At 47.8% G+C, this 25,960-nt stretch overlaps 1 protein-coding gene across 1 annotated transcript; it reads left to right on the top strand.

Annotated features, from left to right (window-relative positions):
- Positions 1-386: 386 nt before the first annotated feature.
- On the top strand, positions 387-3,302 carry LOC123121792 (uncharacterized). Its single transcript, XM_044541850.1, has 7 exons — positions 387-564; positions 821-1,020; positions 1,124-1,405; positions 1,645-1,877; positions 1,960-2,323; positions 2,421-2,552; positions 2,701-3,302. The coding sequence occupies exons 2-5, from the start codon at positions 853-855 to the stop codon at positions 2,054-2,056; spliced, it is 780 nt and encodes a 259-aa protein (XP_044397785.1). The 5' UTR covers positions 387-564; positions 821-852; the 3' UTR covers positions 2,057-2,323; positions 2,421-2,552; positions 2,701-3,302.
- The last annotated feature ends 22,658 nt before the right edge of the window (positions 3,303-25,960 follow it).

Here is a 25,960-nt window from a genome sequence, read left to right as displayed (position 1 = left end):
GTCCGCTTGCGTTCCCTAGATTTCTGTCTCAGGCCCACATGCATGCCCAATCCTCTCGTGCGGTTGCTGCATGCATTGGCCGGCAGAGAGAATCGAGGGTTAGGCTGAGTTAATTCCTAGCGTTTCACATGCAAAGTCGAATTAACACCTCCCGTGAATTGCTCGCATGCGGCCTTTAAATACGGACGCTGCATGGTGGCACGGTCAATCCTCTGTACCTCGCTTCAGAGTCCAGAACAGAGAGGCCGGCAGCCAACAGTAGGGACATCCTGCATTCCCACGAAGATGGCCAGGAAGGGGAAGAAGCTGCCAAAGACGAACGGGAGAGTTATGTTTCTGAATTATAGTGTCGTTTTCAGAGAATGACTTGGCAATCTAAACCCTAAGTCACACCTGCTGAACAAGTCACAGATTCTGTGGAAGGACAGAATGCAAATTCCGCACCTGCTGAACAAGTCACAGATTCTGTGGAAGGACAGAGTGCAAATTCCACACCTGCTGAACAAGTTACAGATTCCGTTGAAGCCACAGTGGAGGGGAATGTTGAGGATCAAGGACATGAAGGTATATCCCTTTTTTGTGCACATGACATAGAAGGTGATCCAGGACTAAACATTCCAATAGATGGCTTTAGGCCCAACATTAGAGATGATGTTAGATTTGCTTACCTAGAGATGGTGTATTACATTGAGCGTGGGATATTCAAGAGTCTTGACCACCACCTCCCCGTCCTCTTTTTTCCTTTTCTTTTTCTTTTTCTTTCTTTCTTGATTGATTTGATTGCCTCCTCTTACATCGATCCGTGGCAATGGATGTCCAGGCGGGTTTGTCTGCAACTGCGGCGCGACGAAGATGGGCGGCGCCAGCTGCAACTGCGGCTCCTACTTACTACCAAAAGGGGGTAAGCTAACTAAGCGGCAAAAGGCGCTTGTAACGAACAAAATCTCAGAGATAGGATCTGCATCACCTCTGTTTGTGAAGGTGATGACGGCAGACCTTATAAAGAGGAAGCCAGAACTGGTGAGTTCATAACTTTAGGTACCACGCGCAATATGTATATCCAAAAGCTCACAAATTTAGAACCATTTCCTTGCTCCATCTTGACGCGCTCTTTTCTGAACAGTATTTCTGCAAGGCATATGTTTTGACGTGCCGCCTCTGGCACGAAGAATGGCACGAACAAACAATACCTCTCACACTTTTGCTGGAAGATCGGACGATGAATACATGGCTGCTCATCGGAGAATATATGGCTGTGAAGATGTGGAATAGCATATATTGCTGGAACCTCTTGGTTGAAGAGGCCGAGATCAAGCCCGGAGAGATCTGCCTCTTCCAACTGGTAGAGAGGAGCGGAGGGCGGATCACGATGCGGGTCCATGTGATCCGCAAGTCGGAAATGCTGGTACTATATCCATTTTTTAACAACAACATTGATATAGTTGTTTATTAGGGGAAAAATCAAATGGCAACAACAGAAGTAGAATTAGCACTGTAACTAACATTGGCTCTTTGCATTAGTCTTGGAGGGTCGTATAAACCATTTTGTATGTTCTTGTGCATGTTTTGCTTTTTAATATAATTCATATGTATTATATTCTGCCTCACTCAATTCATTCTGTTAGCATTACATGCCTCTTACAGCAGTTTAGCCTCGAGGAGCCTCGCACGAAAGAAATCAACGTCAGAAAGCCTCGCATGAAGGAGACACGCGAGGAGCCTCGCACGGAGGAGACCCACTTGTCCCCGGCGGGAGGATACGTTGGCAATCCTCACGCTGAGCCCTCCGGAGGGAGCTCGAGCGAGCCCCGCGGGAGCGACAACGACAGCCGCCCCAAGCCGATTGTGAAGAGGCGTCTCTTGCCTTCACCTTGCGAGTAAGTACCCGCATCTTACTTTCTGCTTCGCGATCTTTGTTTCCTGCCTCTTGAAACCGGGAGCTGAGCCCGTGCCATGCAGGTCCCCCGAAAAGAAGATGAAGATGCAGTTAGAGGCCACGACGTCCATCGAGCTCTCACTGGAGGCGCCCGCTGAGGAGACCCATCCGCCCCAGTAGGGGCCTGAGGAGGCCGCCTGCCATCTTGAGGCGGAGACGGTGACCGAAGATGATCATGCGACTTTCCAGGCGCACGAAGACTTGCCTCCCCTAGCTGGGAGGAACGAGCCTCGCAAGGGAGCCTTGCAAGGGGGCGGGCGGGCGGTGGTGCCTCTAGAGGCGCCTGGTGCGGAAGATGACGTGGCCATGGAGACAATCCTCCCTGAGCACTCCGCGGCTGGGGAGGCAAGCCATAAGAGTCATGCCTTGAGTCCAGTGAGCAACATGGTCAGGTTCAACATTTGTGTCACTATTAATTAGTTAAGCGATTCTGCTGGATGTTCACATTTTGTGCTTGTGTTGCTTTTACTCCTGTATTTCACAGTCAGGTGTACTCGGAGCTCCTCTTTGTGATGAGACACCAAAACAACAACATGAAGCATTGGCCACATCTGCTGGTGGAACTGCAAGCTTGACAGAATTGTGTCAGTCGTCTAAAAAACTTCCTGATGCTGAGGTAGAGTGGTTTTATGCTATAGATTCAAGTAAAATTCCTAAAATTATGTATGGTTTGCATGTCCACCGAGTTCTCACCGGAGCCACGCGCCAACTTGGCCTTGGTGCTGGTGAGCGACAATGCCGTCCTCAAGCGCGGAGCTTTGCAGGCTGCCCGTGACACCAAGGAGCTTTACGAGGGGCATCGCCGCGACGCTGAGGAGGCCGGCTGAGGAGGCCGACCGGCGGCGTGAGGAGCAGCTGGCCGCTCGCGAGGAGCAGCTGGCCATGCGTGAGGACGCACTCGCCATGCGTGAGCAGGCGCTCCTGAGGCGTGAGCAGGCGCTCGTGAGGCGTGCTGAGGCGCTCACGAAGCGTGCCGAGCTGCTCACGAACGAGCAGCTCTCCTGCCGTGAGGAGGAGCTCTCCATGCGTGAGAAGGTGCTCGCCAGGCGTGAGGACATTCTCACCAGGCATGAGGAGGCGTGAGGAGGCGGACGTCGGGATCCGGGAGCGAGAGCGCGAGCGCCGCACGAATTATTGTAAGCAATGTGTGAAGAAAAAACATGGAGTGCCTGTGTTTATCAATCTGGCTGGATCCCGTGTTCAAAGTTCAAACCTAGTAAACCTAATAAAAATAAAATATCAATCTGGCTGGATTCCTAGTATGTCGATATCTCTGTCAGTTAAAAAAAAAAACCTACTCCAGTTGCTTTTTGAGAAATGAACCAGTGAAATGAGGGAATTTTATCTTTATTTTGGTTGGGTGATACTTGGAATTTTAGGTCCTGATGATGCTTCTGCTTGGCACAGCGGGCAGAATCGCAGTGTTGTATAAGTTGCATGCAGGTCCTCTCGACTGTTCCTACGATTGGTAGGTTTTCTTGATCCTTTTGTGTGTCATCTGATATTTGTTTTTGTATCTCTGATGTTATGTTGAAGTTTACTGATGTGTTATACATACTATCTGTTCCTACAAACTTGTTGTTAATAGAAGACAAAATCTACTAGCTGCATGCTTGATGAAAATTTTGAACTTGCTTACAAGTGTTTTGGTGTTCACTATGATGAATGCTTTCTGTCTAGTTACTCGAGCCCCATCCTGATGGGACTGGCCTTAACAGATTTTTTATTATTGTGCTTATAGACCGTCAAAACGCGATGATGTCAGACAGAACTAGCTAGATACTTGGGAGCACAGAGAGCTTTCGGCGACCGTCTACAGACTTGTTAGATATGGAACCTCGGAGATGGTAGTTGAGTTGTGATTCTATGTGAAAATGGTTCTTATTTCTTGGTGCAAATGGTTATTATTTCTCTCTGAAAGTTGTTCTTTATCCATGGGAAAATTCTGTCAGAACTCTCTTTGAATTACTCTGTTATACGGTCCAGCTAAGCAACATATTTTGCTCTCTTTTTGTTCAAATTCAGTCCAGTTCAACACGGTGTTACAAATGTAAAAATGGAGCAACTGCAAGTTAGTTAAGCATGAATCTCTGAACTTGCACATTATAGATTCCCTAGTCATGTACTCTTTCTGTTTGAATTTAGTGTTCCACCTTGATCTGTGAACTAGTGGTTGGGGCGCACCCTTGGTGCGCCTCTTGAGTGGTGACTCAGCGGTACCAGGTATGTCTCCGCCCATTCAAATTGCTTTGTTCACCTTTTGTTAGCACATAAACATGACAATGATGAGCTTTTTGGTCAACATTTTATGTGAAAAGCAAAGCAAAATCCATGACAGGCAATGGAAATGAATCTTGTCTCTTTCCATATAAGTGGAACGGTAGCACAGTACAACTAACAACCTGCAACTTAGCTATTTTACGATGTGCACAAGTACAGCTTTAGAACGTGGACGGACTGACAGTTCCACTCCTTCCTCTCCGGCCTTCAGCGTCCAGCACCCTCGCTTGAAGGAGACGCTGGGAAGCAACACTCGCTCGGAAGAACGACCCAAAAGCAGGAAAAAACTCAAAAATGGACCCTCCGCCAAGTGAGTTCATGAAAACAAATACTCATGGTGCATTTCGTGAAGTAACGCATTCACGAGGGTGAGGTTTTACTGTAAGAAATGATTGTGGGATGCTCATTGTTGCAGGTGCATGAAATCTGCAACATATCTGTGACGCCCTTCATGCTGAAACACTATCGCTATTAAACACACTAAATGCAGCAACCAACATGGGATGTAGCCAAGTTATATTTGAAATGGTCTCCATGGTACTGAAGCAACGATCTCAAGCCAGGAGTATGATCTAGCGTCACTGGGAGCCTTGTTCTAGGAGATTAAATTTCAAATGGAAGTTGCTTTTGCTAATGTTAATCTTTATGTATGTTCAAGGTCCTGTAGCAATGCAACACAAGGAGCTAACTTAGGGAATGGCAAATACAAGGGGAAAGGTATTAAGAGCCACAAACCACCTTCAGCCCCCCTGATTCAGTCAAGCCATGAGGGTGTGCCAGGCGCTAGCTAGTCGAGTTGGACGCGAACATAGAGCCAACGAGCACCCTTGCAGCAGCCCGGCATCGTCGCGACGTTGTACCGTTCAGGCCCTTCTATATAAAAGCTTTGGAGGCTGGGTATGACCAGAAGTTAGGTACCTGACCAGATTCTCAACGGAAGGCCATTGCTTCGTATCTTGATTGCCCCCTGAAATATAGAATGAGATAATAGAACTTATCTCATTGCTTCATAGCCTTCTTCTCAATCCCATGGCTGAAATCTTAATCCACGCACCACTAAATTGCACATGAAGGCATTTTCGACAATCTGGAAAAATATACAATGAAATATCTTGACAACAAAAGGAAAGCTACAGGCATCCAATGCTCAGAAGGAGCACTACACTCTTCCCAGGTAACTTAGTTTAGCAATACACGAACATGAAACAAATGGCACTAACTCTACCAAAATCATGTGTCATTTGCATAAAGTAATGCATGAGCATGAAACAAATGGCACTAACTCTACCAAAATCATGCGTCATTTGCATAAACCATCAATGCCGTACCACCTCCTTGCGCTACCGACAACAGCACCATGTCTTATATGCTCATCAACAATTACGATAGTAAAAGACTCTTGGACAAAATTGTTATCAGGGGACCCCATGGGTGTATTAGGAGAAGATATTCAAAAGAGAAATATCAGACAATAACAGTCTTCCAAATCCATACCCACGAACTAAATAAAAGGTTGGTTTCACAACAGACCCAGGTTAAATGCACATGGACAAAATAAATACAAAGCGACCTAGGTTGCTAGTAACAAGAAAGCGACTACAGTGGCAAGTGAAATGTTGCGTACAAATTAAGAATATATAATCCCATCTATGCAGGGAAATACCCTTTGGCTCCCGCATGTATATACACCCTATATGGGGTTTTTTTTTAAATAATTAAACAAAAAGTCAAAGTACTTCAAAAGTATTTTTAGATTAAACTTGACTTACATGCGCACTAGTATATAAATTTTCATAAAAAAAACCTACGTTGACTTCACAGCGAAAAAGACAAAATTTATTTGCTATTATAGGTCACTATTCATGCTATTTTGACTGAAAATTTGTCTTTTTTGAAAAGAAGTCAAATAGGAATTTTCTTTTTGTGAAACTTTTCTCACTAATACAATAAAAGGTCAAGTTTATTTCAAAAATATTTTCAGAAATTTTTGACTTTTTGTTGAATTGCTAAATTTGTTTTCCATATAGGGTACATATGTACCTAGGAACCGAAAGTTCCCCTCCCATCTATGCAGCTTCTCATTGCCATATACAGTTGATGGAGTATACGGTTTCATATATGGTTTCTCATTGATTATGCGCCATATACAACTTCTCGTTGTCATATATGGCTTCTCATTCCCATTGATTGTGCTCAAAAGAGAGATGCACCAACGAGAGATACTTCAAGTAGACATTGATTTGTACAAAGCCTTTCAAGTAGCCATTAATTTGTACAAGGCCTACAGCTGAAGAATGCAAATTGATGAAGTCATCTGGTTTTGGCCCTAAGAGCTCATTGTTGGGAAAAGAGGCAACACAATTATAAAAATACATAATATGATAAACTTTTACACAAAGGAAAGAAAGAAAGGAAGGAACATAGCAGGGTCAAGTGGTAACTACATCTTACCTGGCTGTGTTGGCTGTCACTTGACGCCTGAGAAGCATGGCAGGCGACAAAGCCTATTTCATGACAATGTAACTGCAGGAATATAATTTGAATAATCATTACACTCACCAGAAATCGGGAACATTTGCGGAAAGCGGGAACAACACAGCACCACCAACAGATATACTGATTAAGGCTGAAACTGAAATTTGACGTCCACACAAAAGTTAAACTGCAGATGGATTCTAATCAGTTGAGAAAGTTTAAACTACCGAATTAACCCATGTACTTCAGAGTCCATGCTGACAATTTACGTATTAGATGAAACACCATACCATAGTTGTCCTATTAGATGATTTCTACGAGTAAGTCTGCAGCTGATATCCGCATCCACAAGAGTCGCGTTCCAGGTTGCAATACACCACACTAAGTTACTCCTGACTCTAACTTCTGAAGATACCTGTGCACAAACCCATCGCACGTTAGCTAATTCAGCAGCATTAGGCTGTGTTTGATAGCGAAGTACTGCAAAAACTGCAGTATTTTTGTCTATAGGTACTAAATACCACAGTTTTGACATATCAAAGTATTTCGTAGTATTGTGAATACTGTGACAGTGTTTGGCTGGTGCATGTTTACAACGACGTAAAGTGGCTAGCTAGCCGTTTCACAGCAGTTGCAAACATGCACAAATTTAGCTGACCGCAAATTGAACGGTCATGCATAATCAGACCCCGCGGCATGCTATGCATCAGCGGCGGTCGGAGCACAGCGGCGCGGCATGGAAGCGCGCGGTGTCGCTCTGGCTCGGCTACAGTTTGGCCAGCAGCGGCGAGCGCGGCGCACTGAGGCATGGGGCGGCGTTCGGGAGCAGCGCATGCACGGCAAGCTGCCGCGAGCAAGGACGCGACATGGTAGAGCGGCACACGTACGGTATGACTATGATCACACACAACGGCATGAGCAGCCTCAGCCAGCAGCGTGCGTGACTATTGCCTGAGCAATCTGGGCATGAGTTGGCCAGGGGGGTGACCTGATGCACAGCGCGTACGAGTTGAGGAGCGCAAGTGGGAGCAGGAAGGACACAATTTTTCTTTCCATTCCCTTCTGTTGGCTTGTCCCATGGCCATCGATCTTCCGGGCGGTGGTAGCTTGGGTGCGTGGAAGGCGAGAACGAAGAGTCTTGTTTTCTTCGCGTGCTCTGTTTTAAAAAAAGAGGTCTGGGGTTCTTTTTTCTAATGCAGAGAAAATACCACAGTTTTGACAATACTACAGTTTTAATACTACAGTTTTTTATTGTTTCCAAACAGCTCACGGTAATTAAAACCATGGTATTTTTAAAAACTGTAGTATTCTCATAATACTTAGAAAAAGCTGAGCTATCAAACGGGGATTTAACCCTAAAAAAATCAGCAGCATTAACTTCACGCCTCAGAACTTGTGGCTGGATGTTTTAAACCAGATCAGGAGGAAAACAAACCAGAGGACCTTCTGATTGCCGCATCGCAGACATTCACCCGAGCCACATCTCGCCGGAATCGCGCCCACGCCATCCCTCCAGTACTCCTAACCAAAGAAGGGAAGCTACCTGATTAGCAAGCATTCCTAACCAAAAGAAGGGAAGAGAAGGGAGGCAAAGGGCCAAGAAACGACCGACCTATGCTTAGAGCATTATTAGTAGAGCCTTCAAACCCTCAAACCCCTAAAAATAACCGTTTTTTACAGTTTTCGCCGAAAAAACGCCGTAGACTAGAACCTCCAAACCCTCAAACCCGTAAAAAAATTTAGAGGTCCAACCCTCAAACCACTTTGCAACCTGAAGAAGTAGGGGTTGAGAGGAAAATCTCCCCCAACCCGCACTTCTCCTCCTCTCTCGCGCGGGAGCCAACTACCTCCTCCTCCCGGCCTCCTCCTCCCGCCGCCTCCTGCCGCGCCGGCCATGGAGGGCCCCGCCGCCGCGGTGCCCCCGCCCGCCGCGCCCGCCCCCGGCCCCGCCCCCGCCCACCCGACCGTGGCCGACGTGGTGGCGGCGACCCACGTCGGGGCCAAGCGGCGGCGGGCGGGCCTCGCACCTCCTCCTGCCGCCTCCCCGGCTCCCGCCCCGGCCACCGTCACCGCCCCGGCGCCCGCCCTCGCCGCCTCCCCGGCGCCCGCCCCGGCCACCAAGAAGAGCCGGCCGAAGGCGGCCTCTCATGGGCCGCGAGGGGCGGCCTCCAAGGTCGCCGGCTCGTCCCCGGCCGTGATTAAGCCGCGGAAGAAGCCCGCGCAGCGGAACAAGCCCGCGGCCCCGCCCGCCGCCGTCGCCGAACCTCCTCCCGCCGCGCACGAGGTGTTCGAGGAAATGGCAACCCCATCCTCGTTCATGGACCTCCTCCAAAACGCGGAGGTGGACCTCGGAGCTCCGCCCCTAGACCCCTTTAGGGTTGGTGACGACTTGGAGGAAAAGGAGGAAGATGAGGAGGATGAAGGGGATGACGAGGAGGAGGTGGCCGAGATAGGGGAGGAGGCATTCACCGCCGCTTCCCGCCCACACGCGCGGTCGACAAACTACACCGAGCCGGAAGATGTCCTCTTGGTTCGTGCTTGGGCAGCTGTGGGAATGGATGCAACCACCAGCACCGATCAAACCGGTAAACGGTATTGGCAAAGGATCGAGGACGTCTATTGTAGGATCAAGCCGAAGAATAGTGGGTTCATCCATCGCACTTTCCGGTCGCTTCAAGGCCGGTGGGAGTTGATCAAGCCCGCTTGTGCTCGTTGGAGTGCGGCCATGGACCAAGTGAGGGATGCACCACCTAGTGGAACCGTGGAGAGCGACTATGTGAGTACATATTTCTTCACTATTTTGATTATGTGTGTGCACTATGCTATTGGTGGGTTCTTATGTGATTTATGTGTGGTTGATAGGAGACAATTGCCGGCATGAGGTACAAGGAGATGGCCGCTTCCAAGGGCAAGCCATTCCCATTTAAGCATGTTTGGTCAATTCTTCAAACCTTTGACAAGTGGAAGTTGAGGGATAAAGAGACCGCACCCAAGAAGTCGGCAATGCTAAGGATGGATGATAGTGAAGATGAGGAGGAGAGGAACTTGGGCAAGCCCGAGGGAACCAAGAAGGGCAAGCTAAGGGTGAAGATGGAAGAAGAGGCGTCAAGCCTAAGGGAGAAGATGGACCACATGATGAAGGCAAGAGAGGAATTGACAACGAAGACATTGGAGACGAAGCTTCTTATCATCGAGAAGAAGAAAGAGGTCAAGCTTGCACAAGTTGAAGCAAAGCGTGAAGAAGCAAAGCGCAAGGCCGAGTTGGAGGAGAGGATGATCAAGCTCAAAGAGGCAAAGGTATGGAAAGAACTCATGGTGGAAGAGAAAGAGCACATTATGATGTCCAAGAAGGACATGGATCAAGACCAATTGCAATGGTGGAAGGACACCAAGGAGGACATCGCAGAGAGGAAGAGGATGTTCCGTGTTGCGTCCTCTACTTTTCGAGGTGACACTCCGATGAGTAGTTGTGGTGATGGCGGTGTGTACGACTCCACCGGTGCCGATGGAGATGCTTGATGGAGCCCGCTTGTGGTCTAGGAGATGGCGCCGATGTGCAACTTTTTGGTGATGGTGCCGATGAGAGGAGGAAGATGATGATTTTATGATGTAAACTATTAAACCATGCATCAATGATTGTCATTTGGTAGTTTGTTTGGAAGTTGATTGTGTTCTTGTTGTCATAAATTATGAGATGTCAAATGATAGATTTAAAGGTTGGGGTCGAGGCAAAGACTAGAACCCTCAAATCTAATCCTTAAAGAAGTTTAAGGGTTGGGTTTAAGGGTTCTAGTATTTGCCCCTGTTTTTCAACCCTTAAAAGTGTCAAAAAGTGGCACTTCTCAACCCTTAAAACTGCTTTAAGGATTTGAGGGTTTGAGGGTTCTACTAGTAATGCTCTTAGACGGTAGAGGTAGCGTGACCGCGGCGGCGGACTTAAACGTAAAAGTAATATATGAAATATCAATCTGAAGCGTTACTCTCATGAGCTTAGCTTCAAGATAGCTAGGTTCAACCCCTGCAATGCAAGCTCCATCAAACACTAAAAAATCTTTGAACAAATTTATGGTTCATAGGTGTTTTGCATATAAGAGAAGTGCTACAAACTTTATACATAGTACTGTGTGAAATAATTACAAACATGTTTCCTCTTATTTGCACGAATTTATCCAACAAAAGGGGCTGCCTATCTGTTGAACTCTACACATATTTTAGAGACAAATTCATAAACCGTCAACGATCTTCCTAAACAGTAAAAACAAACAAATGGACAACGGACCATGCAATACAATGATTTTGCTTTGCAGTTTTTGAATAGAGTGTCGTTGAACAACCAGATTTACTACTTCATCTCAGAAATTCAAACAAAGAACATGTCATCTACTCAGACATCACAAAAGATTGGTCAAAACACACATGAAGCAGATATGAGGGATCTGCTTTGTTCTAGTTTAATCAATGAAACTACCACATCTAGATCTGGGCCACAAGAACTTACCGTTTAATAAGATATTATCAGGTGACGATGGAGGTCATTGCCACAGGGGTGAGGAGTGTTATGCACACACTAGTGTCGATCAAGGATTCATACAAGAGGTACACCAGATTGGATCTCGATACAGGAATTGGAAAGGAAAGCTATTTGCTAATCATCTTCTTCTCTGTCCTCCCTCCAGCGCCTCCCCTCTTTTATCCCCTTCACGACGACTTGTTCCTCTGCCAGTCTCGGGCCAGCTGGTGGTTGCGCCTTGAGGCCTTGGGCCGTCTGCCTGGGCTGGGCCACCACATAACACTCCCCACCCCTTCAGGCGCGGCTTGACCCCAAGCCGCCAGAGCAGGAAAACTAGCATGTAATGCGAATGCATCTTCCCAGGTGTCTTGAGTATCCGGCCAGTTGTGCCAACGTACCTTGCACTGGGGTTTGAGCTTGTTCCCACGCTGAATAAGCTTGCTGTGTAAGAATGCTGCAGGTTGAAGAAGAGAAAGGTCATGAGGAGCAATCACATCGCTCTCTAGCTCAACTGTTGTTCATTGCCGGCGGAAGGTGTTTCTTCAGTTGTGAGATGTGAAGTACGTTGTGGATCTTGGAGCTTCTTGGAAGCTAAAGTTTGTAGGAAACATCACCGACTCGCTGGAGAACTTTGTAGGGTCCATAAAACTTGAATGCCAGTTTCTGGTTTCTGCGAGCAGCTAAGGAATTTTGGAGGTAGGGTTGTACCTTCAGATACACTTGGTCGCCCACAGCAAACTGTCGCTCGCTTCTGTGCTTGTTTGCTTGACGTGTCATGCGATCTTGTGCTTTCTGCAGACATTGACGAAGCATTTCAGTCATTGCTTCTCTATTTGAAACCATCTCTTGCAACTCAGTGTTGGACGCAGGTGCTGTCAGGCCAAAGGGGCGAGGAAGATATCCATACAAGGCTTCAAAAGGGGTGCGCCCTGCTACAGTATGGTATGACGTGTTATACCAGTGCTCTGCCGCCGTTAACCAACCAGCCCACTTGGTTGGTGTGTCGTGGATAGCACATCGAAGAAAGGCCTCCAGGCACTGATTGAGACGCTCGGTTTGCCCATCTGTCTCTGGGTGTCGTGCAGAGCTCATATTCAGAATCGTATCTGACAAGCGAAACAGTTCTTGCCAGAAGAGACTTGTGAAAACTGGATCCTTGTCCAAAATTATCTTGGAAGGCATGCTGTGCAGTCTGTAAACTTGGTCAAAGAATGTCTGGGCCACTTGATGAGCTGTGTATGGGTGTTTCAACGGCAAGAAACGAGCAAATTTGGTTAACTTATCGATCACCACCAGGATTACTTCAAACCCTTGGGATTTGGGCAGGCCTTCCACAAAGTCCCAGCTTATGGTATGCCAGGGGTGTGGAGGAATAGCATGTGGTTGTAAGAGGCAAGGTTTGCTCACATGTTCAGATTTTGCGTGTTGACACACCGAACAACTCTGAACAAAAGCAGTGACCGATGCCTTGAGCTTTGGCCAAGCAAACAGTTTCTTCACTCATTGATATGTGGCTAGTGCACCGGAGTGGCCCCCGATGGCGCTGGCATGGAGTGATTGTAAGATATGTTGTTGTGCCAGTATATTCTGTCCTACCCAAATCCTGCCCTTGTAACGGAGAACACCTTGATCTAATGAGTATCCTTTGTCATTAGTTCCAGACGCCGCAAGTTCCTGAAGCAGAGCTTTAGATTGATCATCCTCCATATAGCCCGCCACTAAGGTCTCAAGCCACTTGGGAACAACAACTGAAATTGCCAAGAGAGTGTCTTGGTGGTCGTGGCATGACAATGCATCTGCGGCGGCATTTGTAATGCCCTTCTTATACTGAATGGTATAAGTGAGTCCCATTAATTTAACGAAGGCCTTGTGCTGAATTCCTGTAGTCAGCCTTTGTTTAGTCAGATGTAGTAAGGCTTTTTGATCTGTTTGGATGAGGAATTGTTGGTGCTGAAGATAGGGACGCCACTTGTCCACTGCCATCAAAATAGCAAGGCATTCCTTTTCATACGTGCTGAGGGCTTGATTTTTTTGCAAAGTGCTCAACTAAGGTAAGCCACAGGGTGCCCTCGCTGCATCAATACTGCCCCAATCCCTGTGTTACATGCATCCGTCTCCAGAACGAAGGTATCATGAAAATAAGGAAGGGCTAGAACCGGAGCTTGTGTCAATGCGGATTTCAACAATTGAAAGGCCTTATCTGCATCTAGGGTCCACTGGAACAACACTCCCTTGCAGAGGAGTGCAATCAATGGTTTGCTTATCATGCCGTAGTGTTGGATGAATTTCCGGTAGTATCCTATCAAACCGAGAAATCCACGCAAGGTCCTGGTGTTTGTTGGTGTAGGCCAAGACTGGACTGCTGCGATCTTGGCAGAATCCGTAGCGACGCCATCGACACTGATTTGATGCCCCAGGTATTCGATTTGTTTGGTAGCAAACTCGCACTTGGACCGTTTGATCACCACCTTGTTCTCTTTCAGGAGTTGGAAAACTGCACGGAGTTGGCTAACGTGCTCTTGCAACGTCGAGTTGTGGGTCAAAATGTCGTCCATAAAGACCAACACCCCTTTTCGCAGCAATGGTTCCAACACAGCATACATCCATCCTTGGAAAGAAAATGGACCTCCTGTCACTCCAAAGGGCACCACCAAAAATTTGTAAAGACCTTGATGAGTACAAAAGGCTGTCTTGAATTCGTCCCCTTCAGCAATTCGGAGTTGATGGTAGCCTGATAGCAAATCCAATTTTGTAAACCAGACTGACCCTGCAAGTTCATCCAAAAACTCGTCCACTATAGGCATGGGGTGTTTGCTCTTAAGTGTGATTGCATTGAGCTGCCGATAATCAACGCAAAAACGCCATGTTCCATCCTTTTTGCAAACTAGCAGAACTGGGGAAGCAAACGAGCTGTTACTAGGACGAATAATACCGATGCGGAGCATCTCTTTAATTTGCCTCTGAATCTCATCTTTCTGTTGCGGGGTATAAAGTTATGGTCGTGCACTGACAGGTTGAGCTCCTGGCACCAAGGGAATTTTGTGGTCGTGTGCACGTCTGGGTGGGAGCGACATTGGCGGGGAGAATAATTCCTGAAACTCTTGCAACACCTCCTGAATTTCTGTGGGCAAGGGTGTATCAGTTGTAGGTCCAGACTGGAGAGAAAACAAGTCCTGCTCCTGATGCACTGGTTGTATTCGAATGACCTGCTGAACAGCACCGCGCCGGAGAAGCACCTTTAGTTTCCTGGAAGAAATTTGCTTACACTTTGGTTGTTGATCTTGGATTCCCAACAGACAAATTCTGCGCCCCTCATGTGTGAACTTCATCTGTCTTTTGCGCCAATGTACCCACATAGGGTTGTGCTCTTCTAACCAGTCAGCTCCAATGATCAGATCATAACAACCAAGGGGTAGCACCTTAACTTCTTGAAGAAATGTATGCCCTTGAGTCCACCAGACCAATGGTGATACAATCTGAGAACTAGTAAGAGTGTCTCCGCCTGCAATCACATAGGTAGCGGCAGGTACCTCCTTTGCCTCTAGGTGTAATTCTTGTACCACTGAAGCGTCCACAAAGGAAAAGTTGGCACCTGAATCAATAAGGATCAGAACTTCCTTGTTCCCAATTCGCCCGTGCACACGCATGGTGCGACGACGAGCTGTGGGGGCTGCCACCCCTGCAGCAGCAAGCATCATGACTCCTCATCTGAGCTAGAATCTGAAACAGCCTGACCATCGGGTGGGTCGTCAAGTTGCTGTGCGCCTATCAGCTGTGCCCCTTGCTCACTGACCGTGTCCATGGCCGCGGAGATCTGCTGCTCTACGGCGGACGAGCCATGCTTCTTAGGCACCAGATCGCTCACGGAGCCGCTGTTCCTGCCGAGAGATAGGAATTACAGCTGCAACCAAAGGTCGCTGCTAACCCCAGACGGACTGACGGATCGAGCGTGCACACGCGGTGGATCGATAGACCTCTGATACCAATTGTTATGCACACACTAGTATCAATCAAGGATTCATACAAGAGGTACACCCGATTGGATCTCGATACAGGAATTGGAAAGGAAAGCTATTCACTAATCATCTTCTTCTCTGTCCTCCCTCCAGCGCCTCCCCTCTTTTATCCCCTTCACGATGACTTATTCCTCTGCCAGTCTCGGGCCAGCTGGTGGTTGCGCCATGAGGCCTTGGGCCGTCTGCCTGGGCTGGGCCACCACATAACAAGGAGGAACCCTAGCGTTGCGATCGATAGCGTCACTACAGCCCACCTCCATGAATCTAGATTGAGAAGAGAAAGGGAAAGGAGATGAGGCCATAGAGATGAAGGAGGGGGGCTGGGATGGGGAGATGAGGCGGCGGCGGCAGCGTGCTCCTCTAAGTCACCGACGACGAGGCCGCGTGAATCCGGTCGACTACGTCCTCGGCGGTGGCAAGCGTCCCATCCTCCCACCGTAGCGCAGGCGTGGCGGATGCGGGGTGGGTGGGAGAAGAGAGGTTCACGCGTGACGGAGCCAGGTTTCCCAGCCGGCCACCTCCTTCCGACGTCTCTGCCCACGGTACTCCGCTGGCCCCTGCGCCCGATCTTGACCTTCTATCAATCTTCCGGTGGCTCCGTTGGTAGGGTCGTAGGGAGGCAAAAAACACATATTTGACATGTGGACGAAAACAATTCAAAATTTGAACTACTTTAAAAAAAATCACCCTGCTGACCCTTTCGAGTGGCGCCCGACAGCAAGGCGCCGCACCCTACTGTGCAGCGCCTTTGCCTAAGGCGTCGCGTATTTGGCCAGCGTGGCAGCCCGGGGCCAGGCACGGCCCCACAGACAGCAGTGCAGCGCCTAAGGGCTAGGCGCCACACTTATAATGTGCAGTGCCTAGCCCTTAGGCGCTGCACAATGACTTAAAGTGCATCGGCCCAGCCCGACCGGGCAGTTCTTCCCCCTCTCTAGACAGAGAGCAGCGGTGGCACCCCCATCGAACCCCCCCCACATCCCTCTCAGATCTGAAGATTTGATCCGTGGATTCGATCTCCAATCCCTCCTACTAGGTAAACTTCTCCGTTCCCTTTCTTTTCCTCCGTAAATTTGTTGCCATTTTAGAGATTTGTCCAAGATTTGATGGAACCCTTGATTTGCTTTATTTGCTTGATTTAGGATGTGTAGGCATAGTGGTAGTACCGTAGTGTTGTTGATTAGTTCACAATACATGATTCTTGTTAGTGAAACCCTAGATTGTTTAGTTTTTTTAGATACTTATGAGATGCCTATTTTTATAGATAACTATGAGATGTTGAGTTTTGTAGACATATATGAGATGTTTAGTTTTGTTTAAATATATATTAGATGTTGAGTTTATTTGAAATATGAGATGTTGAGTTTATTTGAACACATATTACATATTCATTCTGTGAGAAGGAGATGTTGAGATTGTTGTAGTTGAACACATATGACATATTCATTTTGTGAGAAGGAGATGTTGAGATTCTTGTAGTTGAACACACATTAGATGTTTAGTGTATACCGATATTTGAGATGAAGATGAACTCATATATGTTTATTGTTTGAACTTTGTAAGGATGGTTTGGCTTCTCGACGATGTCTACGACACACAACACCGGGCCTTCATGATGCGCGAGAAGGAGATGGTAATAATGCGTAATCTAAATATTTTGCAAATTTGCCTTTTGTTGAAATTGACATGCCCTAATATTTGTCATTACTTGTTTTTTGCGAAAGCTTGAACCTCCGAAGATTCGGTATCACGGGGTCTCTGGTCCTGCCATGCCCTATGATGAGCGGTACACGCCCTACATCCAGCAGGAAGGACTCCTCCCGTGGATTCAGTTGGTCAGCCGGTCCACGCCGGACCTCAACGCTCCACTGGTGACCTCTCTTGCTGATCGGTGGATGCCGGAGACGCACAGTTTCCATCTTCGGACTGGGGAGATGACTGTGATGCTTGAGGATGTCGCCTTGATCACCGGGCTTCCTATCGACGGGAGGCCTCTATGTATGAGCACCGATTCTGATGGGTGGCGCGAGCAGATGATTGCTCTTATCGGTATGGCTCCTACCGAGGCTGAGGCTGATGTAGAGGAGGGAGAAGAGAAGAAGAAGAAGAAGGAAAGGAAAGCAGCCGGAGCTGCTTTCACGTGGATTCAAAATAACTTTGCCACTTGCCCTGCGGATGCCACTGATGATGTGATCCAGACACATGCTCGTGTCTATATGTGGTATGTTGTCTTGAGGACTTTGTTTCCTGACTCCACGGGCAAAAATGCTCCATGGATGTGGCTGAAGGCGTTGACCGTCTTTGATAGCGGATGGAGCTGGGGTTCAGCGACTCTTGCCTACTTGTACCGACAGGTAGTTGGTTTGTTTTGCTATCAAGTCATTTCTTCATTAGCAATGCAACCTTGCTGTCAAGTTAACATTGTTTTCTTTCATATGCAGCTGGACGATGCGTGTTGCAGGATCACAGGTAGTGCAGGAATTGGTGGTAATATGCTTCTGCTTTCTATATGGAGCTGGGAGCGTCTGCCTGTTGGACGCCCGAAGAGCGTCAAGTTTAATCCTTGGGATGAAGATGGCGAATTACGGCGCCCCACTTGGGCTTACAAGTGGGATGTGGTATCCGAGATGTCGAACGATGTCAATCTCATGTACCAAAAGTACATTGCCGAGTTGAACACGATTACGCCTGAGCAGGTAACGAGGCCATTACTTCAGTCATTTCTCATGCTTGCCTGAAAAATAGTCATCAATTTTGCATTGTTGCCCTATTTCATAGGTGGTATGGCAGCCATATGGCACCGATGACAGACTTGGGTACACCGAGGAGTTTTCCATCAACCCGATGTGCTTGTGGGATAGGGATCTCTGGCTTATGCGGTGCCCACTGATATACAACTGGGCGGTTGAGTTTCATTTGCCACATCGCGTGTTTCGTCAGTTTGGTCTGTTCCAGCCTCACCCGCCGGAATGGGTGGATACGGACAAAGCACTTCATAGGTAAGAGAGCATGAACCGTGTTGACTAAGCATCGCCACTCCTTCTTGATTTTGCTAATGTTTGGTTTTGTACCATGCAGGTTGGACAGGAGAAGGCAGCGGAAGATAAAGGACTGGGACAAGCGTCATGCTTCGTATGTTACCCGCTTCCATCTTTGTGTGGAGCAAGCTCGTAGCAGTGCACGCGCCCAGCTTCGTGAGCATAACTCACTTGCTTTTGATAACTACATACGATGGCTTCTTGAAATACTCGAGTTGAGATATGCCCGCTGGCATACAATGAGGATATTCTTGAAGAACCCGTAAACTTTGAGGATCTATCAAAGGGGAAGTACAACAGAGATGTCAGGGAAGGGCAAGGAGTCCCTACTATTCCGATGATTAACTATGTGGTAAAGTGTTCCCTTCTTTACTTTCCCATTGGCCGTATTACACATGTTTGAATGGCTAACGTGTTCATTCGTTCTCATCCGCAGCGCAACAAGATCAAGAAAGCAACTGATGAAAGCCAGTCTATTCTGGAGAAGACACCGGTTGGAGAAAGCAATGATGATGGTTCACTACGAGCATTTCTGAAGGTACATATCGCATTCAGGTGTCCATGTTACATATGTTGCGGAGTTTGATATCTTATACACTTGTTCATGTTACAGCGTGAGGCCAAGAAGTTAAGGCGGTTATCGAATCTTCTCGGTTGCCGTGATCCTGAATTTGATGAACCATCTGCCTCTAGGTCTGGTACACCATCAGACCCCTTATCTGACCATCAGGGGGCCAATGTGAGTTCCTCATATGCTTATCTGGATGATGAGGGTGCAGTCACCCAAGAGGTATGACTAATCCTTTAGATGTGATTCTCACTTGATTACGACGCCGGTCTTCACCATATTGTTTGATTGTGTGATAGGGCGATGAGCTTGATGATGACATGACTTTGGCGGACGCTCAAGTTCGGTTCGCATATATGTTGATGCCTAGGCAGCCCATACGCCGGTACACGCCCACCGACTTTGACAACAGAGGCAACCCAAAGGTGGTTGTAGGGACCTCGCGGATGGCTAGCTTGGATGATGAGGCGGAGGAGGAAGTGGAGGAAGAGGAGGCTCATCCTAACAGGAAGAAGAAGATTGCCTGTAGGAATGGCACTAGGAACACGCGCGGAAAGCATTAGTGCTTGTGTTTTTTACTATGGAAGTGCTCATGTAGCCGTTTCATTAGGTTGATGAACTTGTGAGGTTATGTCATATGTTGGTGAACTTTTACTAGTGTGGTACTTGTGTTTGCGAACTTGTAGTGATGGTGAATTGTCCTAAATTATGTGATGTTCAAATTATTAGTTCTCTTTGTGAGTTCAGTTTGCAGCCAAATTATGTGATGTACTTATGAGTTCAGTTTGCAGCTAAAATGGCATCTGTTTCTGTAGTTTAGCAGTTAACAGCACTACAGCGCCCAACAGAGAGGCGCTGCACTGTATTGTGCAGCGCCCAATGCTGAGGCACCGCACTATACAGTGCAGCGCCCGTACCCTAGGCGCCGAGTCATCCTCTTGCGCCTTGCGAGCCTTTGCAAGCTTTCTTGCCCTCTCCTCCTCACGAGCAAGTTTCGCTTGGCGTGCCCTCTCCTCCTCTCGTTTCTTCCGCTCCATCCTCTCCTTCTGACGACGCTCTTCCTCCAAGCCTCTTCGAAATGATTCTTCGAACCGCCATTACCGCCTAAGACAATCTTGGTATTGGTCCTTTTGGACATCTTCTGGCACTTCAAGATCTATCCACGTGAAGTACTTGCATAGAGGAGGCGGTGACTGCATACATTTTTTTTGTTAGTGTTGACACACATTTGAGAGTAACATTTTACTTCTCGAGCTTACCGGTGGTTGGTCATAGGCGTTAGTTGAAAGTGCACTATCATAAGCATAGTTCGGGCATACAAAATATCTCCGCCCTTCCGTCCATGATTTCTTTCGGTCGGTGGACACCTTCACCTTGCAAACATCTCCACACCAACATGGCGGGATGTTGACATCTTTCTCCCTCACCTTGTCCAAAGATGCGTCCTCCCACTTGTTCGACATGTCTTCTTGGTTAGCACACGGTGGCCTCGTCATGGAACCGGATGAAGCCATGCCTACAAAACCGAGAATTCTTGGTTAACCCTAACCCCCACTTAACAATAACCACAACCCTAACCATAGCATAACCCTAACACCAACATCAAACACACATAACCCTAACCCTACCATAGTATGAAGCCTAACCATACCTAATTAGCAAAGAAACATAACATGATTCAACACAAATTTCCAAATCCAAGCCAAAAGTAGGGTTTCCCCAAAGTAGCAAGATTTGATCAAATGTGACAATTCCTATTGATGAAAATGAGGGGATCGGATGAGATTTACCTTAAGGGAGGGGTTGGCTTCGATATCCACGGACAATATCTCCGGATCTGAGAAGGATTTGAGAGGGGGAGAGAGGAGGGCAGAGGGGAGGCACCGAGCTTCGGGTTTGTGTGGGGGGTGGGGGTGTGTGGGGTGGGGATGGGTGGGAGGGGGGTGGGTGCAGCCTAATAGATATCCAGATGTGCAGCGCCTAAGGGCTAGGCGCTGCACGTTATAAGTGTGGCGCCTTGCCCATGGGCGCTGCACTACTGGAGAAGTGCTCTGTTGCTCTCTGGACTGGCATGTCCAGTGTGGCGCCTAGGCCTTAGGCGCTGCACACCTGGACATGCCAGTCCAGAGAGCAACAGAGCAGTTCCAGTAGCTTTTGCACCCAAAAAATTGCTAAGTCAGAGTGCAGCGCCTAGCTGTCGGGCGCTGCACTATCTAGTGTGGCGCCTAGGCCTTAGGCGCTGCACTCCGACTTAGCAATTTTTTGGGTGCAAAAGCTATTGGAAGTGTTCTATTGCTCTCTGGACTGGCATGTCCAGATGTGCAACGCCTATGGGAGAGGCGCTGCACTGTATAGTGTGGCGCCTAGTCCTTAGGCGCTGCACACCTGGACATGCCAGTCCAGAGAGCAACAGAACACTTCCAGTAACTTTTCCAGCCCAAAAATCGTTAAGTCGGTGTGCAACGCCCATGTGTAAGGCGCTGCACTATACTGTGTGACGCCCAGGACCTGGGCGCTGCACCATCTGCTGTTTTCAAATACCAAGTGTTGTTTATGTTTTGTGGTTCACATAGATGGCACATAATCATATCCAAATCACATGTAGTAGTCCAAAACACAGAGAGAAGACATAGCACATAGAGTAGTCCAAATCACATAGTCATACACACATAGCACATAGAGTAGCCCAATCACATAGTCATACACAATGCAAAATGACAACACAAACATTGAGCCAAAACACATAGTCATTTAGGACTCATAGCACATAGTATCACACATTTAGGACTCATAGCAATGTCCCTTCTTCTTCTTCTTCTTCCTCTCTTCTTCTTCTTCTTCTTCCTCCTCCTCCCACCACCAAGGGATCTCACCTTCCCCCTCTGTGTCCTCCACCCCCTTCATTGTTTCCATACCTACGAAAATGACAATATAATAGTTAGTCACACAATGCAAAATGACAACACAAACATTGAGCCAAAATAACAAGATCATAGTAAGTCACATACGACAATGGTCCATTGAGCCAAGTGAACATTCCTCCACTACGGCGGCCGCCAAGGCCAAGATCACCACGGCCTAGACCACCACCGCGGCCTCTACCACCACCACCGCCTCTACCACCACCACGGCCTAGACCTTGACCAAGGCCAAGACCATCATCACGGCCTCTACCACCACCACGGCCAACACCATCACCACGGCCTAGACCTTGACCAAGGCCAAGACCATCACCACGGCCTCTACCACCACCAAGGCCAAGACCATCACCACGGCCTCTACCACCACCACGGCCAAGACCATCACCACGGCCTCTTCTAAGACCTAGTTGTCTCCCTCTTTGTTGCCTAGTTCCTCGTTGGCTTGCTTGATTTGATTGGTTTGGCACTTGGGCACTTGTTTGACTTGGTTGGCTACTCCTTGGTTGGCTATCATTTGCTTGGCTTGTGCTTGCATCATTTTTCTTTGATCTCTTTCTTGGTTTGGGACAAGTTCTTGTGTTGTGTCCCCCATGACTGCAGTCCCCACAACGGGATTGCTCACGAGGCTCTTGCAATTGGCCGGTTCCGTATTCTCCACCGCCACCACGGCCCCATCCGTCCATGTCACCTCTAAGACGCTTTGTCTTACGTCTTCCCCGTCTAACGACCTTCAATTCCAGGTCCGACCATAGTTGAACTCCATGATACTCCGGCCATTGTGATTGGTCCAAGTATGGCTCAAACCGGGGAGCCCATGTATTCTTTACCGTCATGATTGAGAACTCGGACTCCCGCACGGTAAGAGGGTGATTGACGTCAACATTCCTAACACGGGCTGCGTTTAACAAGTGCGAGCATGGCAGATGAAGCAACGATGGCCTCATGCAGCTGCAATCACACCGTGTTAGGGAGACCTTGAACGCGCGACCTCCATGTTGGTGGCCATCGTTTGAGGTTCCTCCAGGCTCTTTCACTTCATACTTCCACTCGTTGTCGTCATATAGAAAAACTTCTTGGGAGTCTGCCTTTCGTGATTGAAATTCCAACCATTCTTCAACCTTTGGTGGGAAATTATACTTGTGCTTTTCCTTGTTCTCACCATCAATCTGCTTATCCGTCTCCATTGAGTACTTTAAAAAGTACGCATTCATCTTGTCAAATGTGTATTGAACTATTGCCGTCACGGGTAATGCACGTACACCCTTGAGCACCTTATTGAAGCATTCTACCATGTTGCTTGTCATTTGACCGTACCTCCGACCATCTTCATCGAAAGCACGTGCCCACATATTCCTTTCGACAATGTTCCTATTGAGAAATTCAAGACCACCGGGGTCAAGTTTTTTGTGTCTGAGCAATGCATTGAACAATGTGGCAAACCGCTTGTCGGAGAAAGCGAGACAACAATCTTGAAGATGATCGGCCAACTCCTTGATACCACATGCCCTATAGAAGTTTGCACAAAAGTGCCTCATGCACCATCGATGGTGCAACTTTGTATGTCCGGGAATGTCAACCACAACCGCGTTTAGAATTCCTGGATGGCAATCCGATATGACACAATTTTCCCTTTCAGCCGGTAATACCCTTGTTCTCAATTGACGCAAGAACCACTCCCAGTTATCATTGTTCTCCACCTCAACCAAAGCAAAAGCCAAAGGCAACACCCGGTTATTGGCATCACTTGCTATTGCAACCAAAAGAGTGTCCTTGTATTGTCCGGTCAAGAACGTGCCATCAATGTCGATGACGGGCCGACAATGCTCAAAAGCCCTCACGCATTGCTCAAAGGCCCAGAATGCACGGCCAAGTACTCGCACGGTCCTCCCGTTGTGAATCAATGTTTGGTGCCCATGAGGCTCGACCACATGAACCATGCCTGGGTTTGTGGCGGCCATAACTAACAACAACCTAGGGAGTCGGTTGTTTGCTTCCTCCCAATTGCCATATAACATCTTGAATGCGGCTTGCTTCGCCTTCCATGCCTTGCCGTACTTGATCTTGTAATGAAAGATGGCTTTCACAATGTCAATGACACTCTTAATGCTCATTGTTGGAAGTGTGGATATTTGGTTGGAAAGCCTGTAAGCGATGAACTCGGACGTGAGTTGTCTGTGTTGTTGGTACACAAGCTCGCCATCCGAATTCTTGTGCCGGCACATGTGATTTGGTAGACAACTCACTATGCACCAAGTGGGACCTCCTTTCCATGGCCTTGCACGCACAATCCATGGACATCTTGGCACTTCACACTTAACCGTGTAACGCATGTTGACGTCCGAGTTGGCCACTCTATGTGGACGATAATGCGTAACCAAGTAGTTTTCGAGCCACATCTTCAATTCCAAGAAAGAATCAAACTCACAACCGGGAAATATCCCGTTCTTGCCATCTTCCAAATCATGGTGAGAACTTGGCCTAGCTCCAAGAGATATGCATTTGCCACCATCCACAACGGCTTCATCCTCGAGACTAAGATCCTTGAACAATGGTGTCTTGTGATCCCGCCCGAATACCTTCTTGAATGCTTGGGCCTCCTTCGGCGTGAACCCCTCCTCATCAACTTCTTCATCGGGACCATCGTCATCCGAGTCCGATGCATATGCACGGGAAAAAGGGATGGATTGGTCCATTGTCTCTTTCACATGATATTGGTCGAGATCACCCACATTGTTTTCATGGAGATCAACTTCGTTGTCATCCTCCTCGTACTCATCATTCTCCTCTTCAAAAGCTTCATTTTGGTTTTTTGGAGTCGGGCTCAATGTTGGCCAATCTTGTTGCATGAAATGAGGTTCACTCATTTGATCTTGGTTCATGGGTGGGGGAGTGCTAGCAACCAACGGGGAGGGGTTCCGGTTCAAGTCCTAATGCAAAGTAGACTCAACCTTCTTGGAGGCAAATAACTCAAGAGCCTTGTCTAGAGATTCGACAACCGTCTCCTTGTATGCAACCCAACGTTGCTCGGAGTTCACACGCATTGTCTTCCAATGGATGTGCATTCCATAACCAACATTATGCCTTCCCTCGAACTCAACAACGTCACTTGGGTCCATCCAATTCAAATCCTTCCTCACTTGTTCCAAGAGCTCCGCATAGCTAGGACTACTCTCAAACACCATGTCAAGCTCATCCGGGTCCAGCTCAACATTGCCTTTCAAAAAGGCCTCTTTATCCACATGATGAACATAAACACATGTTCTTCCCATCCCTACAATAGTAAAAAATACACATATATCAAGTAAGTAGTTAACCAAGTATTTGCACAAAATACATAAGCCCTAACATAGATATGAAACAACAACCCTAACCCCCACTTAACAATAACAACAACCCTAACAATAGCATAACCCTAACCCTAACATAAAAACACACATAACCCTAACCCTAGCATAGTATGAAACCTAACCCTACCAAATTAGCAAAGAAACATAACATGTTTGAAGACAAATTTCCAAATCCAAGCCAAAACTAGGGTTTCCCCAAACTAGCAAGATTTGAGCAAATGTGACAATTCCTATGGATGAAAACGAGGGGATAGGAGGAGATTACCTTAAGGGAGGGGTTGGCTTTGAAATCCACGGCCAAATACTCTGGATTTGCAAGATTTGAGAAGGATTTGAGAGGGGGGAGAGGGGGGAGGGAAGGGGGAGAGAGGGGGGGTGCTTTGCTTCAGCTTGTGGGTGGGGTGGGGGTGTGTGGGATGGGGTGAGGGGGTGGGGCCAGCCAAAGTGGCAAACAGACAGTGCATCGCCTAAGGGCAAGGCGCTGCACATTACAAGTGTGGCGCCCAAGAGATAGGCGCTGCACTGCTGTCTGTGGGGCCGCGCCTGGCCCCGGGCTGCCATGCTGGCCAAATATGCGACGCCTTAGGCAAAGGCGCTGCACAGTAGGGTGCGGCGCCTTGCTGTTGGGCGCCACTCGAAAGGGTCAACAGCATGAATTTTTTTGAAAGCAGTTCAAATTTTGAATTGTTTTCGTCCACAGGTCAGATATGTGTTTTCTGCCTCATAGGGATTGGGGCTGACCGGATAGCAATTGCTCTGCTTTTTGTTTGGGTATTTTTCAGTGCGTACACACACTATGCCGTCTCCAAGTGACAGTTGACATTACTGTCGGGCTTTATTGTATTTTACTTACTAGTATAATAGTTCCCTAT

This window comes from Triticum aestivum, chromosome 5D (genome assembly GCF_018294505.1).
Source record: "Triticum aestivum cultivar Chinese Spring chromosome 5D, IWGSC CS RefSeq v2.1, whole genome shotgun sequence".
Lineage (NCBI taxonomy): Eukaryota > Viridiplantae > Streptophyta > Magnoliopsida > Poales > Poaceae > Triticum > Triticum aestivum.
The sequence above is the reverse complement of the archived record's forward strand: the minus strand, read 5'-3'. Positions and strand labels throughout refer to the sequence as shown.

Coding starts and splice junctions, on each gene's coding strand:
- LOC123121792 (XM_044541850.1), top strand. CDS start 853: ATGGGCGGCGCCAGCTGCAACTGCGGCTCCTACTTACTACCAAAAGGG. Junction 1,021..1,123: donor TAAAGAGGAAGCCAGAACTG/GTGAGTTCATAA, acceptor TTTTCTGAACAG/TATTTCTGCAAGGCATATGT. Junction 1,406..1,644: donor TCCGCAAGTCGGAAATGCTG/GTACTATATCCA, acceptor TGCCTCTTACAG/CAGTTTAGCCTCGAGGAGCC.